The 15,358-nt window shown below is 46.1% G+C and overlaps 1 protein-coding gene across 1 annotated transcript in view; it reads left to right on the top strand.

Moving 5' to 3' along the window:
• Positions 1 to 15,088, top strand: part of LAMP5 (lysosomal associated membrane protein family member 5) — a 21,562-nt gene extending 6,474 nt beyond the window's left edge. The window contains exons 5-6 of the mRNA XM_075339301.1: positions 1,918 to 2,106; positions 13,572 to 15,088. Coding sequence (XP_075195416.1) covers positions 1,918 to 2,106; positions 13,572 to 13,753 — 371 coding nt within the window. The 3' untranslated portion in view covers positions 13,754 to 15,088. The remainder of the gene's footprint in view (positions 1 to 1,917; positions 2,107 to 13,571) is intronic.
• The last annotated feature ends 270 nt before the right edge of the window (positions 15,089 to 15,358 follow it).

Below are 15,358 nucleotides of genomic sequence, written 5' to 3'. Positions count from 1 at the left end.
CGGAACGTAACATCCTGTCCACCTCCTTCCTCATTGCGGGCAGCCGCAGGTAAGGAGATGTTCCTCGTTCCTGCGGTGTCACACATAGCGATGTGTGGTGCCACAGGAATGACGAACAACCTCGTTACTGCACATACAACGATTTTTGGTAAATAAACGACCTCTCCAAAACCAACTATTTTTACCTCTTTTGCGATCGTTGAAGGTCGCTCGTATGTGTCACACACTGAGATGTCACTAACGACGCCGGATGTGCGTCACAAACACCGTGACCAAGACGGTATATCGTTAGCGATGTTGCAGCGTGTAAATGGCCCTTAAGTGTCTTATGCCAGGCAGTCCAGCTAATCTGTGTAACCCCGCCCCCACCACTGACTGGAAGCTGCAATCAGTGATGTGGGCGGGGTTATATACAGCTCAACATTTTGACCAATGCTATATCTACAGTGAAGGAAACGGTGATTTTATCATAACTGCACCAAACAGTCCAATAAAAGATATATCGTTGAAATCAGGGTCTCAGCCCCTACAGTATTCTGCTTCCACATTCCATAGCAAAAACTTGCTGACAGATTCTCTTTAAATGATGGATTCTTGCTTCATGTAGCCTCCACTAGAGGGGGCTTATTGTATATTAATTTATACACCTCCCATAGGCTTCAATGTTTAGTATATAAATCTGTATTCAGTAAACTCCTAGTAGTCGCAGAAATCTGTTGGAATTTTATTTTTTTAAAGCTTGTTTGTTTTTTTTTTAACAGTACCAATACCTGGCATTTGATTAGGATATACTATCACTTATTTTTTTAAGGGGTGGAGGGGTCTGAAAACCGAGTGGCTAATTTCTGTACATAGCTATCTTTAATAATACAACGAATACAGCTGTACACTAAAATACTAGATAAACACTGAAAACAAAAAATTTGAACTGCATTAGTGCCATAGAAACTAGGTTAAAAAGGAAGTACTTGGTATACAATTTGGCCAATTCGTCAGTTTTTTGATATTTGTAGTATACTTCTTTCTGACTGTGCCCTCTGCCCACCAGCCAAGGGCATTATAATTATAGTTGGATCCAACCTGCCCTTTAAATTGTAGGCTTTCAGCCTAGGTAGAGGCATTCAAGGATAGGACCCCAACAATGGGGTACACCTTGTCGCTGGCTGTTGGGCTCATCAAGAATTGGCTAAATTATGTAACAAGTACCTCATTATTAACCTAGTTTCTATGGCAGTAATGCAGTTCCAAATTTCTTATATTCAATGTTTACCTAGTATAGCATTTCAGTGCAGTTGTATTCACTTTAATTGTATGGTCTAGTTCTTTCCGTTTGCACCTGTTCACATTTGTCTGTTTCTTGGATGTACCGGTCATTTTTTTTATATTTCTTCAAAACTAAACATTGAACAGACAAACTGGCTTCTCCAAAGATTTGTATTTTACGGGAGACTTGCACTCAAGATAATGGCCAGATACAGAATACCTCCACTGTGTCCATATACCCTTATACACCTGTCTAACATGCACATTGGTAGCCCTCACAGTTATCCTTACACATACACTACTATAGTCACACTTGTATGTACTCATACTTCACATAAACTTTCAGTAACAATCCAATAATGGTAACCTGTAAAGAGAGTGCACCCATTAAATTAAAAAATACCGCTAACCAGCGCTGGACCTTGACATTCATGGGGCCCTATGGGAAGTGCAGTAGTAATTTCAGGGAATGTAGTGGCTGCATGTGATGTTTTTACTATGAAAACTTTTTACATTCTCAGTATTCGGATCACTAATTGCATGGGTAACTTAGACCATTTTTTTAACAGCTTTTATGCATGGGACCAATTACTTTTCACGTGATTTTATTCCTGGTTTGTGCTTATGTAACTATTGATAATGTATTCCTCCTAGCTGGGAAGCACACTGCCAGCCGCCATCACCTGTCACTCATGGTCACCCCACTGGGAATGTCATATGAATGTGAGGCCCCGGAGAAGGTCAGCCTGACCTCCACTGACCAGAAGAAGACCGTGGTCCTGTACCTTTCTGAAGTCCACCTTCAACCATTTGATATCAAGAGTGACTTTGTCTACAGTGAAGGTAAATCCTTTTATTTTTAGGGTCAGTTTGATTATTATTATTCTGGCACAAGGACTTGCACACTGTTTAAAACTTAAAGGGAACCTTTTACCAGATTTGTCCCCTATAAGCTGTGGCCACAACCAGTAAGGACTTATATAGAGCATTCCAGAATACTGTATATAAGAGCCCAGGCTGCTCTGTATAACATAAAAAACACTTTATAATACTCACCTAGGGGGCGGTCCGGTCCAATGATGTCTCTGCTCTCGCTCTGCGCCTCCTCCATCTTCTGCGATCTCCGTCCTCCTGCCCAGCCCCGTGCATGACGCGTCCGGGGTCATTCACAGAGACATCTCCATTGCGGTCTTGCGCATGCGCACTTTCATCTCCCTGCTTACGGCAGAGCAAAGTACTTTAATGCACAGGCGCGAGAAAAGGTCAAAGACCATTCACGCATGTGCACTACAATATTTTGACCTGCCCTCAGCCGGGCAGATTAAAGTGCACCTGTGCAGGAGCACAATGGAGGCCTCTGTGTGGATGATGCTGGTTGCATCATACACAGGCCTGGGCAGGAGGATGGAGATTGCAGAAGATGGAGGAGGTGCCGGACCGGAGAGCAGCAACACCCATCAGACCGGACCATCCCCTAGGTGAGTATTATAAAGGTGTTTTTTACGTTCTACACAGCGGCCTGGGCTCTTATATACAGTATTCTAGAATGCTGTATATAAGACCTCACTGGTGGTGGCTGCAGCTCATAAGGGGAAAAACCTAGTGACAGGTTCCCTTTAATTGGGTAAATTGGGATACAGTAATATCCATTGACTGGGAATTATCGGTCTTGGATAGATGCAGCCAATGGTTTAAATATCTCATAATTAGGATTTGGAATATGTATTGTGTATTTTTAAACACTAAAGGCTACTTTACACACTGCGAAATCGGTCCCGATATCGCTAGTCTGGGTAGCCGCCCCCATCTGTTGCGCGACACGGGCATATCGCTGCCCGTGCCGCACAACATCGCCCACAGCCGTCACACATGCTTACCTATCCGGCGACGTCGCTGTGACCGGCGAACCGCCTCCTTTCTAAGGGGGCGGTCCGTGCGGCATCACAGCGACGTCACTGAAACGTCACTGAACCGCCGCCCAATAGCAGCGGAGGGGCGGAGATGAGCGGGACGTAACATCCCGCCCACCTCCTTCCTTCCTCATAGCGGCCGGGAGGCAGGTAAGGGGAGCCTCCTCGTTCCTGCGGCGTCACACGCAGCGATGTGTGCTGCCGCAGGAACGAGGAACAACCTCGTTACTGCTGCAGTAACGAGATTTGAGAATGGACCCCCGTGTCGCCGATTAGCGATTTTGCACGTTTTTGCAACGATGCAAAATCGCTTAACGGTGTCACACGCAACGGCATCGCTAATGCGGCCGGATGTGCGTCACGAATTCCGTGACCCCAACGAGTTCGCATTAGCGATGTCGCAGCGTGTAAAGCCCGCTTAAGTCAATGGAAAAATCACCAGAAAGAGAAAATGTATGTTAATAACAATATTTTTGATAGCCAGAAAAAACCCTTGGAGCAAAAACCTGAAAAGCCGTCACTTAGGCTATGTGCACATGTTCTGAAAATTCTGAGCAATCCTGATGTGTCGACAGGAAGGGGTACTTTGCACACTACGACATCGCAAGCCGATGCTGCGATGCCGTGCGCGATAGTCCCCACCCCCGTCGCAGTTGCGATATCATGGTGATAGCTGGCGTAGCGAACATTATCGCTACGCCAGCTTCACATGCACTCACCTGCCCTGCGACGTCACTCTGGCTGGCGACCCGCCTCCTTATTAAGGGGGCGGGTCGTGCGACGTCATAGCGACATCACACGGCAGGCAGCCAATAGAAGCGGAGGGGCGGAGATGAGTGGGACGTAAACACACAGCGATGTGTGCTGCCGCAGGAACGAGGAACAACATCGTAACATCGGTATTTCCCAATTCATGGAAATGCCTGACCCTACACCGATGATACGATAGCGACGCTTTTTCGCTTGTTAACCCCTTCAGCCCCCGGGCACTTTCCATTTTTGCGTTTTTGTTTTTTGCTCCCCTTCTTCCGAGAGGCGTAACTTTTTTATTTTTCCATCAATCTTGCCATATGAGGGCTTGTTTTTTGCGGGACGAGTTGTACTTTTAAATGAAACCATAAGTTTTACCATATAGTGTACTGGAAAATGGCAAAAAAATTCCAAGTGCGGAAAAATTGCAAAAAAAGTGGGATTGTACAATAGTTTTTGGGATATTTTATTCACCGTGTTCACAATATGGTAAAACTGATGTGTGGGTATGATGCCTCAGGTCGGTGCGAGTTTATAGACACCAAACATGTATAGGTTTACTTGTATCTAAGGGGTAAAAAAAAATTCACAAGCTTGTCCGAAAAACGTGGCGCACGTTTTGCGCCATTTTCCAAAACCCGTAGCGTTCTCATTTTTCAGGATCTGAGGCTCATTGATGGCTTATTTTTTGCGTCTTGACCTGACGTTCTTAACGGTACCATTTTTGCGCAGATGCTACGTTTTGATCGCCTGTTATTGCATTTTGCGTAAAATTTGCGGCGACCAAAAAACGTAATTTTGGCGTTTGGAATTTTTTTGCCGCTACGCCGTTTACTGATCAGATTCATTGATTTTATATTTTGATAGATCAGGCATTTCTGAACGCGGCGATACCAAATATGTGTGTATTTTTTTATTTTTTTAACCCTTTAATTTTCAATGAGGTGAAAGGGGGGTGATTTGAACTTTTAGGTTTTTTTATTTTTTTTTAATTTTTTAAAACTTTTTTTTTTACTTTTTTTTTTTATTTTACTAGTCCCCCTAGGGGGCTATTGCGATCAGCAATCCGATCGCTTTGCACAATCTGCAGATCTCAGCTACAGAGCTGAGAACTGCAGATTTGCTGCTTCACTTTCAATGCCGGCTGTATTCCGGCATTGAGAGGAAGTGACTCATGTTAGCTACAGGCGTCATCACATGACCCTGTGCTACCATGGCAACCGCCGAAAGTAACGTGATCATGTCACGTGACTTCCGGCGGGGGCGGGGTAAGTCACTGTCATGGCGGCGCCCATATACATATCGCTGCCAAGACTTTGGCAGCGAAATGTAAGGGGTTAATGGCCGCGGGTGGAAGCGATTCCACCCGCGGCTAGCAGGCACACATATCAGCTGTTGATAACAGCTGATATGTGCGCGTCTCGCCGCCGCCTGCCGGCGGCAGGGGGCGGGGCTTACCGGAACACGATCCATGACGTATCTAGTACGTCATGGGTCATTAAGGGGTTAATCGTATCATCTAGGCTTTACACACTACGATGTCGCCTGCGACGCTGGATGTGCGTCACTTTCAATTTGACCCCACCGACATCGCACCTGCGATGTCGTAGTGTGCAAAGTGCCCCGAAGATGCCGCATTAAATAAGAGCATTTTTGCCACGTTTGTGTTGTGTTTTTGTTGTGTATTTTACATTCATTTTTATTTTAGATATTTCCCCATTCATTAGTATGAGTGAAATCTACAGCAAAAGTGCTGCAAGAACTAATATGCTGCTGATCTAAATCTGCTGCAAATCTGCAAGGAAAAAATAAAAACAAGAACGCAACGTGTTCACATACCCCAAACAGCAAGACTACTGTGTATACCATAAAATATACAGTAAAATATACTACGGTACTTGCTTTATGTGTGCAATAAAGTGGTACATTATTAGACGCTTCAATGGGTATACTGTATACTTTTTAGTGCTATAGTGTATCCAAAGGAAAAAATGAAACATCTCAGTAAATAATTTTAATTAAAAATGTACAGTTTTTTTGTGTAAGTTGGAGATGTATACATAAAATGGTTGCAAAGGTACAGTATATGTGGACTAAAAAAGTCATCACATCTACAAAGTAAACTCATTAGGCTCCCATACAGGTTAGATAAGAGTCTGCCTGAATTCAGTGATTTTGCAGGGACTAGTTTACTATCTAATGTGTGTGGAGTTCTCTTGACGCCCCCAACAGCAGATGTAGGGGGAGAGAAGGAACGGCCATTTTGCATTTTAGCGCCTGACCCTTTCACTCTCCCAGAAGATTATACAGGTCTGCAAAAAAATTTTTTTCGAGAGCTGTTTTGGTTATTCCACGTAATCTTTATGTTTTTGAGTGCGCTGAATCTGAAAATAACCTCCGTTTTGTCATAGGACATCACGTTTTCTGACAATTTAAGTAACTATGTTAAATAAGACAATACCTCAAAATAAATGAAAATAGACTCATAAAATTATTTTTTTATTACAAATGTTTCATGAAAATCATTTTTTTTAACTGCAATGAGCTCACTATCACACACACTAAAATCGATTCTTCTTCCCTGTGAGGCTTCTCTTGGTACATTTACGCTTGTGAGTAGCATCTGTAATGTCTCTCTGAAGCGTCCAGCAGTAGTCTGCCATCATTGTAATGCTCCATCTTCCCTGGTATCTTCTTTCCATCTCTTTAATGTCCTGGTGGAATCGTTCACCTTGCTCTTCACTCACAGCTCCCACATTTTCAGGAAAGTTTTCAAGGTGGGAATGGAGGAAATGCACTTTCAAACTCGTCAGGCAATCTAAAGCTTGAAATGCTTTCAGCATTCATCCAACGATTTGTTTGTAGTTAGGGTCTTTGTTATTGCCTAAAAATTTCTCTACGACCTCTTTAAATGCAATCCACCCTTCTTTTTGAGCATGCGTAATGGTATTGATATACTCTTGATCAGCAATAAGCCTTCTAATATCTGGTCCGACGAACACACCTTCCTTCAATTTTGCCTCCAAGAGGCCTGGAAACTTGGCGACCAAGTATTTGAAGCATTCTCCATCTTTTGGAAGTGATTTTACGAATTGCTTCATCAATCCCAATATCATGTGGAGAGATGGTAGAAGAACTTTATGGGAGGAACCAAAGTTTCTCGGAAGACATTTTTTTCACCAACTGTGAGCACCCTCGGCTGCCAATTCTTCTTGGTCCAGTGATTTTGTCGGCCTCGACTGTCCCATAGACACAGAAAACAAGGGTATTTGGTATACCCAGCTTGTTGCCTGAGCGGCATGCACAAGACTTTCAAATCCCCGCACACTTGCCAACCGTGGTCTTTACATTTAAGTTTATGAAGAACCAATTCCAAGTTCTCGTAGGTTTCCTTGAGGTGTACGGAATGACCTACAGGGATGGAAGCATAAAAACCGCCGTTGTGGAGTAAAACTGCTTTGAGACTTCTTTTTGAAGAATCTATAAAAAGACGCCATTGCGCTAAATCATATTGGATTTTGATTTGACCCATCAAACCTTCGACATCGATGCAATAAACCAACTTATCTTCCTGGGCAAAATAAGGAACAAACTCGTCTTCACGATGTCTGAACCATGAAAAAGACACTCCTGGCAACAATAAATTCTTGCTTTTGAGCTTTGAGCCGAGTAACTCAGCGGCATCTTTGGGATGATTTAAGTCTCTTACCAAATCATTCATCTCCTCCTGGGAAAACAATTTTGGTCTTGTATCATCTTCAAAGTCAGAACTTGATTCATCTGGTTCAGGTATGACTCCACCTTCATCGGACATAGTCATCTCTTCCAAGGTAGCAGGGGCCTTGGGTACTGGTATATCTGTGCCATGGGGGATAGGACAAATTGCTGAGTGAATATTGGGGTATGAAATGGAATGCTTCCATTTTGAATTATACCCTTTCACATCGCATGAACAAAAGTAACAATCATCACTATGGTTCTTTTTCTCTCGCCATACCATAGGAATCCCATGACGGAAAGCTTTTTTCTTACCCTTGAACCAATTTTGGAGGTCCTCAACACACCGTTTGCACATTATGAGGCGTCCAAGCTTTATCTTGATCTCCAAGCTTTAGTCCGAAATATGCAAAGTATACTTTTTTCACAAAGTCTGTAATATTCAGCTGTTGCTTCAACACTGTATATTCACCACAAATGTAACAGAAACTGTCAGACGAATTAATACACTTCCGCTGAGCCATAATGCTAATTTTGGGAAACACGGTTGAATATGAAGAGCTAACACGAACTGAGATTAAAAAGTGTGAACAGGCGAGAACAAAGATAAAACAATTGAAACAAGCCCAGGCATGTCAGAGCCTGCTCATTCAGCTTGCAAAATGTTGATGCTGGTTTCATTAGCTCACTCTGAAAGTTCTTTTCTTTGAAAGTTATATTTTTTTGGCATTATACATCTTCAATTCATTGATGTGAATTAATTAATAGTAATTTTGACTTTCAAAACCCTAAAAAAAACCAAAAAAACAAAGAAAAGAAATTATGAAAAATTTACTAAATTTGAAGAGAATTTTGCATTTTGTGGCAAATTCTGACGTCCAGGATTTTTTTCAATATTTTTTGCATCATCAGCACACCAAAATACATGGAAATTAGATGAAAATAATCAAACAGCTTTTTAGTCGCAGACCTGTGTTAGCCATCACCAAAGCAGTCTGACAGCCACATACTCCACTCTCCCCACTGACAAAAAGCATGCATGGTTAGCTGATCTGATCCTACATGTGAATCTGGTAGTCTGGAGAGAAAGCTTTGGGTTGAACAATTCAACTGACAGTAATCAACTGTGAATTGGCAACTTTATTTGTACATTAGGATCAAAAGATTACCCTTAAGTGGGCTTTACACGCTACGATATCGTTAATGACTTATCGTCGGGGTCACATTGTTTGTGACGCACATCCGGCGCCACTAACGATAAAATCGTTTGTCGCGGAGAGGTCGTCCCAAAACAAAAAAATCGTTCTCTTCTAATTAGCGATGTTGTTCGTCGTTCCTGCGGCAGCACACATCGCTATGTGTGACACTGCAGGAGCGACGAACATCTCCTTACCTGCCTCCACCGCCAATGTGGAAGGAAGGAGGTGGGCGGGATGTTTACGTCCCGCTCATCTCCGCCCCTCCGCTTCTGTTGGACGGCTGCCGTGTGACGTCGCTGTGACGCCGCACAACCCGCCCCCTTAGAAAGGAGGCGGTTCGCCGGTCACAGCGACGTCGCAGGGCAGGTAAGTAGTGTGACGGGTCCGCACGATTTTGTGCGCCACAGGCAGCGATATGCCCATGACGCACAAACGATGGGGGCGGGTACGCACTCTAGCAATATCGGTAACGATATCGCAGCGTGTAAAGCGGCCTTTAGAGTTGAGCAAAAAAATTCACAGGAAATTTAGCAGCCACGTTGGTGGATCATGGTCACCAGACTCAAGCCCTGTGAAACCTCTCCTAACTGCCGGCATCCCTGTCACCACTTCTGATTAGAAGGCCTGGCATAACATCATGAATATGTAGTAGGTAGGCTGCGCCTCAGCATGTACATTTACGAGTTTTATAGACTGTGGTATAGACTATAAGATGTATATATTTGTACCAACATCTGTGATCTAGTGGCAAGTCGATTTTAGATTAGATGTTAGACAATATAGGTTTAAGGTGGTAGAAAGGAGGAGTAGCAGGAAAGAGAACAGGAGGGAAAGCTTGAGAGGGAACCAGTGAAGAATAGCGTTCAAGTGTGAGAAGACGTGGTCTCGGTACTAGGGCCAGTCAGGGAACCCTAAGGTAACCTTGAGAGATCCAAAGCCAAGGCTCACCCTGACGGGTTTAAAGAGTTATCCAGTTAGAGCGCCATCAGGGCCTAAAATCAGACAAAGGTGAACGGAGATTGGGGGAAGGAGGTACAGACCCCGAGGAGCTTGATGACGATTTCCAAGATAGCGGGGTACAGGTTGTGAAGCAGTACCCCACACTGAAATAAAGGAAGGAAAAGAAGGCCATGTCTGTCATAATGGTATTAAGAACAAAAATAAGTGGTTCTGGTTGGCTATGCCAACTGGGGTGTTGTATGTGTTACTGACTGTCTACAACAACTACAACCAGCAGGATGATGGACACCGGACTGAAAAAAACAGTAAGTATCATGCACCCCACCCGAAGTAACATACACACACAGAGTCTCCTTGGCGAATGAGTGCTGTGCCAGAGCAGCTCAGCATCCCCTCCTTCACATGCACTGTACCCCAACAATGTTGTTGCACCAGACCTCCCGCTCATAGGAGGAGATGGTGATTCCAGAACGTAGAAGGTTCACAGAGCTTTAGTCCAGCAGCTATGGTCTACCAACGCAGCCACTGGACCAGGGTCCTGCAAAACATTTTGCTCAATTGTAATTGCCTATTATGTATTTCTCAAGAGATTGTCTAATCACAAACATTGATGGCATATTTCTATGATAAGCAACCAGTCTTCAGTTCTTCGGCTTAGACCACTGTGACCTCAGCTGATCACTAGAATGAAATTGCAGCATTGTCTGGAGAGCTGACTCTAGGTCAGGGGAGGACATATCATTGGTGCAGCTGTCGCGGGCGGAGGAGGGGACGCTGCGCTCACCCACTGCTCGGGTCCGGCTACTGCTGCTGCTGCTCACTCTGTCGGTGGCTCGAGCGGTGGGCCGGATCCCGGGGACTCGAGCGGCGCTCCTCGCCTGTGAGTGAAAAGGGGGTGGTTTGGTTTAGGGATATTGTCCGTGACGCCACCCACGGTTTTGGTGAGGTTGTGGCACCACCGCTGCTCTGGACGGGGATCCCGGAAGCGGTGACAGGGAGCAGCTTGGATGTTGTTTTCTCCCCTCCGTGGGTAGGGAGGTTGGTTGTCCCGGGGCCCGGTGAGGGAGGGATAGCAGGCGGGTTACGGGGCCTGGTGAGGTGCAGGGTCGCGGGGGCAGCGCGGTGCCGCACGGCACGGTAGTACTCACTCAGCCAATAATTTACACGGAGTCTCTGGTCAAACAAATGGCTGGATGGACGGGTCCCACAGGCGGCTGCGGGGTTTTTCCCCTGACCCAGTTTGGTAGTGTAAGTCCTTTCCTGCACCTTCGTGTACGTCCTCCTGCGCTCCGGTTTCCAGCTGGCTCCCTGGTTCAGTACCGGTGGGCCACCGCCCAACCCTGGCTACCTACGGTTCCACCAAGCCTGTCTTCCCGACTCCCGCAGACGGCCACTACCATCTGCCTCACTGGCTACACGAGGGACCTAGGCTCCAACCTAGGCCACAGTCTGCCTCTGCCTCTCTGCAGACCTCCTCTCTCTTCCTCTGCCTGGACTTCACTGAACTGGTTTTTGCCTCAGACCAGCTAGACTCCTGGGTGGGCGTCTCCATCTGCCTGACTCCGCCCACCTGGTGTGTCTGTCTGAATCCGAGAGAAGAAATCAGGTCTCACTGGGGATGACTGCTGTGAGCTGCTGGGGGTGGGGGTGTGTGTGTGTTGTTACCTGTGGCCCCTGGCTTATCCAGGGCGCCAGATTAACCCTTAGTAAAATGCAGACCGTCCGCGGGCTGCCCGTCCATCACCGGTTTTATTTTTCACGAACTGAAAGAGAATAAAACGTTTTTAAACATTTTCACACATGCATTTTTTTTCATACAACTTCCCTTACGGGAGGCATATCACTTCAACCGTTGCAACAACAATACACTTTTAATATTAACAACGGAACGGGTCCTTCAGTCACCCACCCAAACAACCTGTCCCTGATGCTGCCTCTAGGAAGTGGGCAGCACCCCTTGACACCAGTCCAAAAACGGGCCCAGATTCGTTAACGGGATGGGTGCTTCGCTGCCGTTGCGGCCGGGCGGACTGCCGGAGCCGTCGTCATCAGCGGCGCGGCCGGGATGGAAGCCGGGACCGGTGGCAGGGCGGTGACGAAGGTAAGGCCTGGGGACCCCAGGTCTGGGCCCTCCCTCACAGACGCTGCGAGCTCCGCTACCGGTGACAGGGGTAACGGGTCGGTCGGGGCGTTGGCCGCGGGCCCATTCCCATTCACGGGTGCCACTGCGGCTGCGACCGCCGCTCCTCCAGCAGCTCCGTCGGGCGCAGACATCTTGTTTCTGTCCCCCTTAGTCTTTTTCCGGCTCCTCCTCTACAGGGGCGGGATTTCGGCTTTCGCGCCTCCACTGCTCGAGGAGACGCTCGAGCGGGGAACTTTTCGCGCCCAAAATGGCGGCTTCTCAAGATTTTTGGCCGGACACCTCCGGCGGTCACAAGGCGCACCTCTACCAGACGGCAGAGCGGTAAGATCCTATTCGTGACGCCAAGTTGCCGTGGTCGGAGGAGGGGACGCTGCGCTCACCCACTGCTCGGGTCCGGCTACTGCTGCTGCTGCTCGCTCGGTCGGTGGCTCGAGCGGTGGGCCGGATCCCGGGGACTCGAGCGGCGCTCCTCGCCCGTGAGTGAAAAGGGGGTGGTTTGGTTTAGGGATATTGTTCGTGACGCCACCCACGGCTGTGGTGAGGTTGTTGCACCACCGCTGCTCTGGACGGGGATCCTGGGAGCGGTGACAGGGAACAGCTTGGATGTTGTTTTCTCCCCTCCGTGGGTAGGGGGGTTGGTTGTCCCGGGGCCCAGTGAGGGAGGGATAGCAGGCGGGTTACGGGGCCTGGTGAGGTGCAGGGTCGCGGGGGCAGCGCGGTGCCGCACGGCACGGTAGTACTCACTCAGCCAATAATTTACACGGAGTCTCTGGTCAAACAAACGGCTGGATGGACGGGTCCCACAGGCGGTTGCGGTGTTTCTCTCCTGACCCAGTTTGGTAGTGTAAGTCCTTTCCTGCACCTTCGTGTACGTCCTCCTGCGCACCGGTTTCCAGCTGGCTCCCCGGTTCAGTACCGGTGGGCCACCGCCCAACCCCGGCTACCTACGGTTCCACCAAGACTGTCTTCCCGGCTCCCGCAGACGGCCACTACCGTCTGCCTCACTGGCTACACGAGGGACCTAGGCTCCAACCTAGGCCCCAGTCTGTCTGCCTCTCTGCAGACCTCCTCTCTCTTCCTCTGCCTGGACTTCACTGAGCTGGTTTTTGCCTCAGACCAGCTAGACTCCTGGGTGGGCGTCTCCATCTGCCTGACTCCGCCCACCTGGTGTGTCTGTCTGAACCCGAGGGAAGAAATCAGGTCTCACTGGGGATGACTGCTGTGAACTGCTGGGGGTGGAGGTGTGTGTGTGTTGTTACCTGTGGCCCCTGGCTTGTCCAGGACGCCACACAGCCACACAGTGGCCCGAGAGGTCCGGGGGCCACATCTACCCCCAAAGCAGGTGAAATTGAGCTTTATGTTGAGCTCTTGGGCTGCAAAGGGCCTATATATTGTTCTTGTACAGGGGCCCTCTTCTGTCTGTGCCCACCTGTGCTCTAGGTGGTTGTAGGGAAACTTATTGACAACCAATAAAAACTGAAATGTTGCCTCCTAGCAATATACTGCCAATGTCTGACATGAGATCTCTACTTTAGTCCCTAATTTCGCTTTTCTTCACTCACTTTTACATTTGATCTGAGTATAAAGAATAGAATACTTTACTTACCATTGTTTCTTTGTCTGTTTCAGAGTACAAATGCCTCACAGATCAGAGAAAACAACTGGAAGAGACTCTACCTCTAATTTTAGGAATAATCTTGGGACTGGCCATTGTAATCATCCTGGCAGTATATCACGTCCACCATAAAATGACAGCTGCCAATCAAGTGCAAATCCCACGAGACAGATCTCTATACAAGCACATGGGATAGACAAAGACATTAAATGCAAGCCACATTGATTATCAGGTAGAAAAGCAAGCAGCACTTTCCTGATACTCCCTCCACTGTCTTCCTTCGAGCTGTATCCTACAAACATCCCTCATTTAGCTGTGATGTGCGGGTAGTGTTTACTTTTACTGAACTGGAAACCAATCGTTTGCTTTAAGCCTCATGCACATGGCAAAGGTTAACACTCGACCTTGTATTGTGGAATGGTGAGCCCTCCATGTGGCACAGTTTGCTGCCTCTTACAGCATCATAATATTGAGATATAGAATTTTATGGGATATCTCCATGATAACCAATAGAAATAATACAAAAAAATGGAGGCATGTAGAGATATAGTAAGGCCTTATATACTATTTATTATACGTACTTCTATCGGTTTAGTTGTATGGTCCTGTACACAATTTGAGTACATGAGGCTTAAAGCAGATCTGTCTCAATAAATTGTTAAATACCTATTTTAGACCCAATGAGGCAGGTGTACTCACTGTGAATATCCATGTTATAACAATAATGTAATCCTCCTCCGCCTCTTGCTGATTTTAATACCAGGTGGTGAACCTTTTCAATAGTATTATTGCAACCATACCATTATGGGTTTACAAAGTAAGTACACCAGCATCATCAGGTCTAATAAGTCTATTTAATAACGTATGCAGTGGCAGATGTCAGTGTTGAATCCATGCTGGTTAAAGTGTATGTTTCTTTCTAATTTTTTTTATTAGGACCTAATGATTAGCACTAATATGTTCTAGATATCAAATGCCATAGATTGAAATACATTAATTGTTGTGGAGCTCTACTACAGAAACTATGCATGTTAGATATTGAGACAATATTCAATTCTAAGAAACCCTATAAATATTGTTAGATAATATTATTACTAATATTACGTTTTACACAGTTTTTATGGACAATTGTAAACACCAAACATTGTCGAATGCTTTTCTACTGCAGATAGGCGTTACGTTTTTCCCTTTAATAGACATTTTAATGCTATGACAATTATTCTGCCTAGAAAAAGAAACTGTACAAGTATCGAAAAAACAAGTGTAAACCAAAATTGGAGCAGATATTTGTAGCAATCAGCCTTTATTTTGTATTCTGCACCGGAAACGTCGCAATCAGTTGTTATCAGCAGACGCTCCACTATATCTGCACTAGTTTTGATATGGGGGTCCGGGTGGGCCGCGGGGGCATGCTGCATGCTTAGGTATTGTGCAATTCTTTACATTATGACATCACACTGTAAATACAGCTTTAGCTACTATGCATCTCCTTCCTTGCTGTGAAAAGAGAATGGCTGTTCTTTCTTAAAAATGTATTTGCTGGAAATTATTTATATCAATTCCATACACATACAACTTGTTAGACGTCAGAGGATGGTAGCACAATGGGAGAAATTTACTATAAATAATTTTTAGGCAGCCGCAAAATTATCATAGTGGCTCATGCTGGATGATATGTTTGATGTTGACTGTCCAGTCTAGATTGACACTATAGGGTACTTTACATGCTGCGATCTCGCTAGCGACACGGGCAAATTGCTGCCCGTGCCGCACAACCTCGCTTAACCCCGTCACACGTACT

The sequence above is a fragment of the Anomaloglossus baeobatrachus genome, chromosome 3 (assembly GCF_048569485.1).
Source record: "Anomaloglossus baeobatrachus isolate aAnoBae1 chromosome 3, aAnoBae1.hap1, whole genome shotgun sequence".
In the NCBI taxonomy this organism is placed as follows: Eukaryota; Metazoa; Chordata; class Amphibia; order Anura; family Aromobatidae; genus Anomaloglossus; species Anomaloglossus baeobatrachus.
Note: the sequence above shows the minus strand (reverse complement) of the source record. Positions and strands in the feature narration are given on the sequence as shown.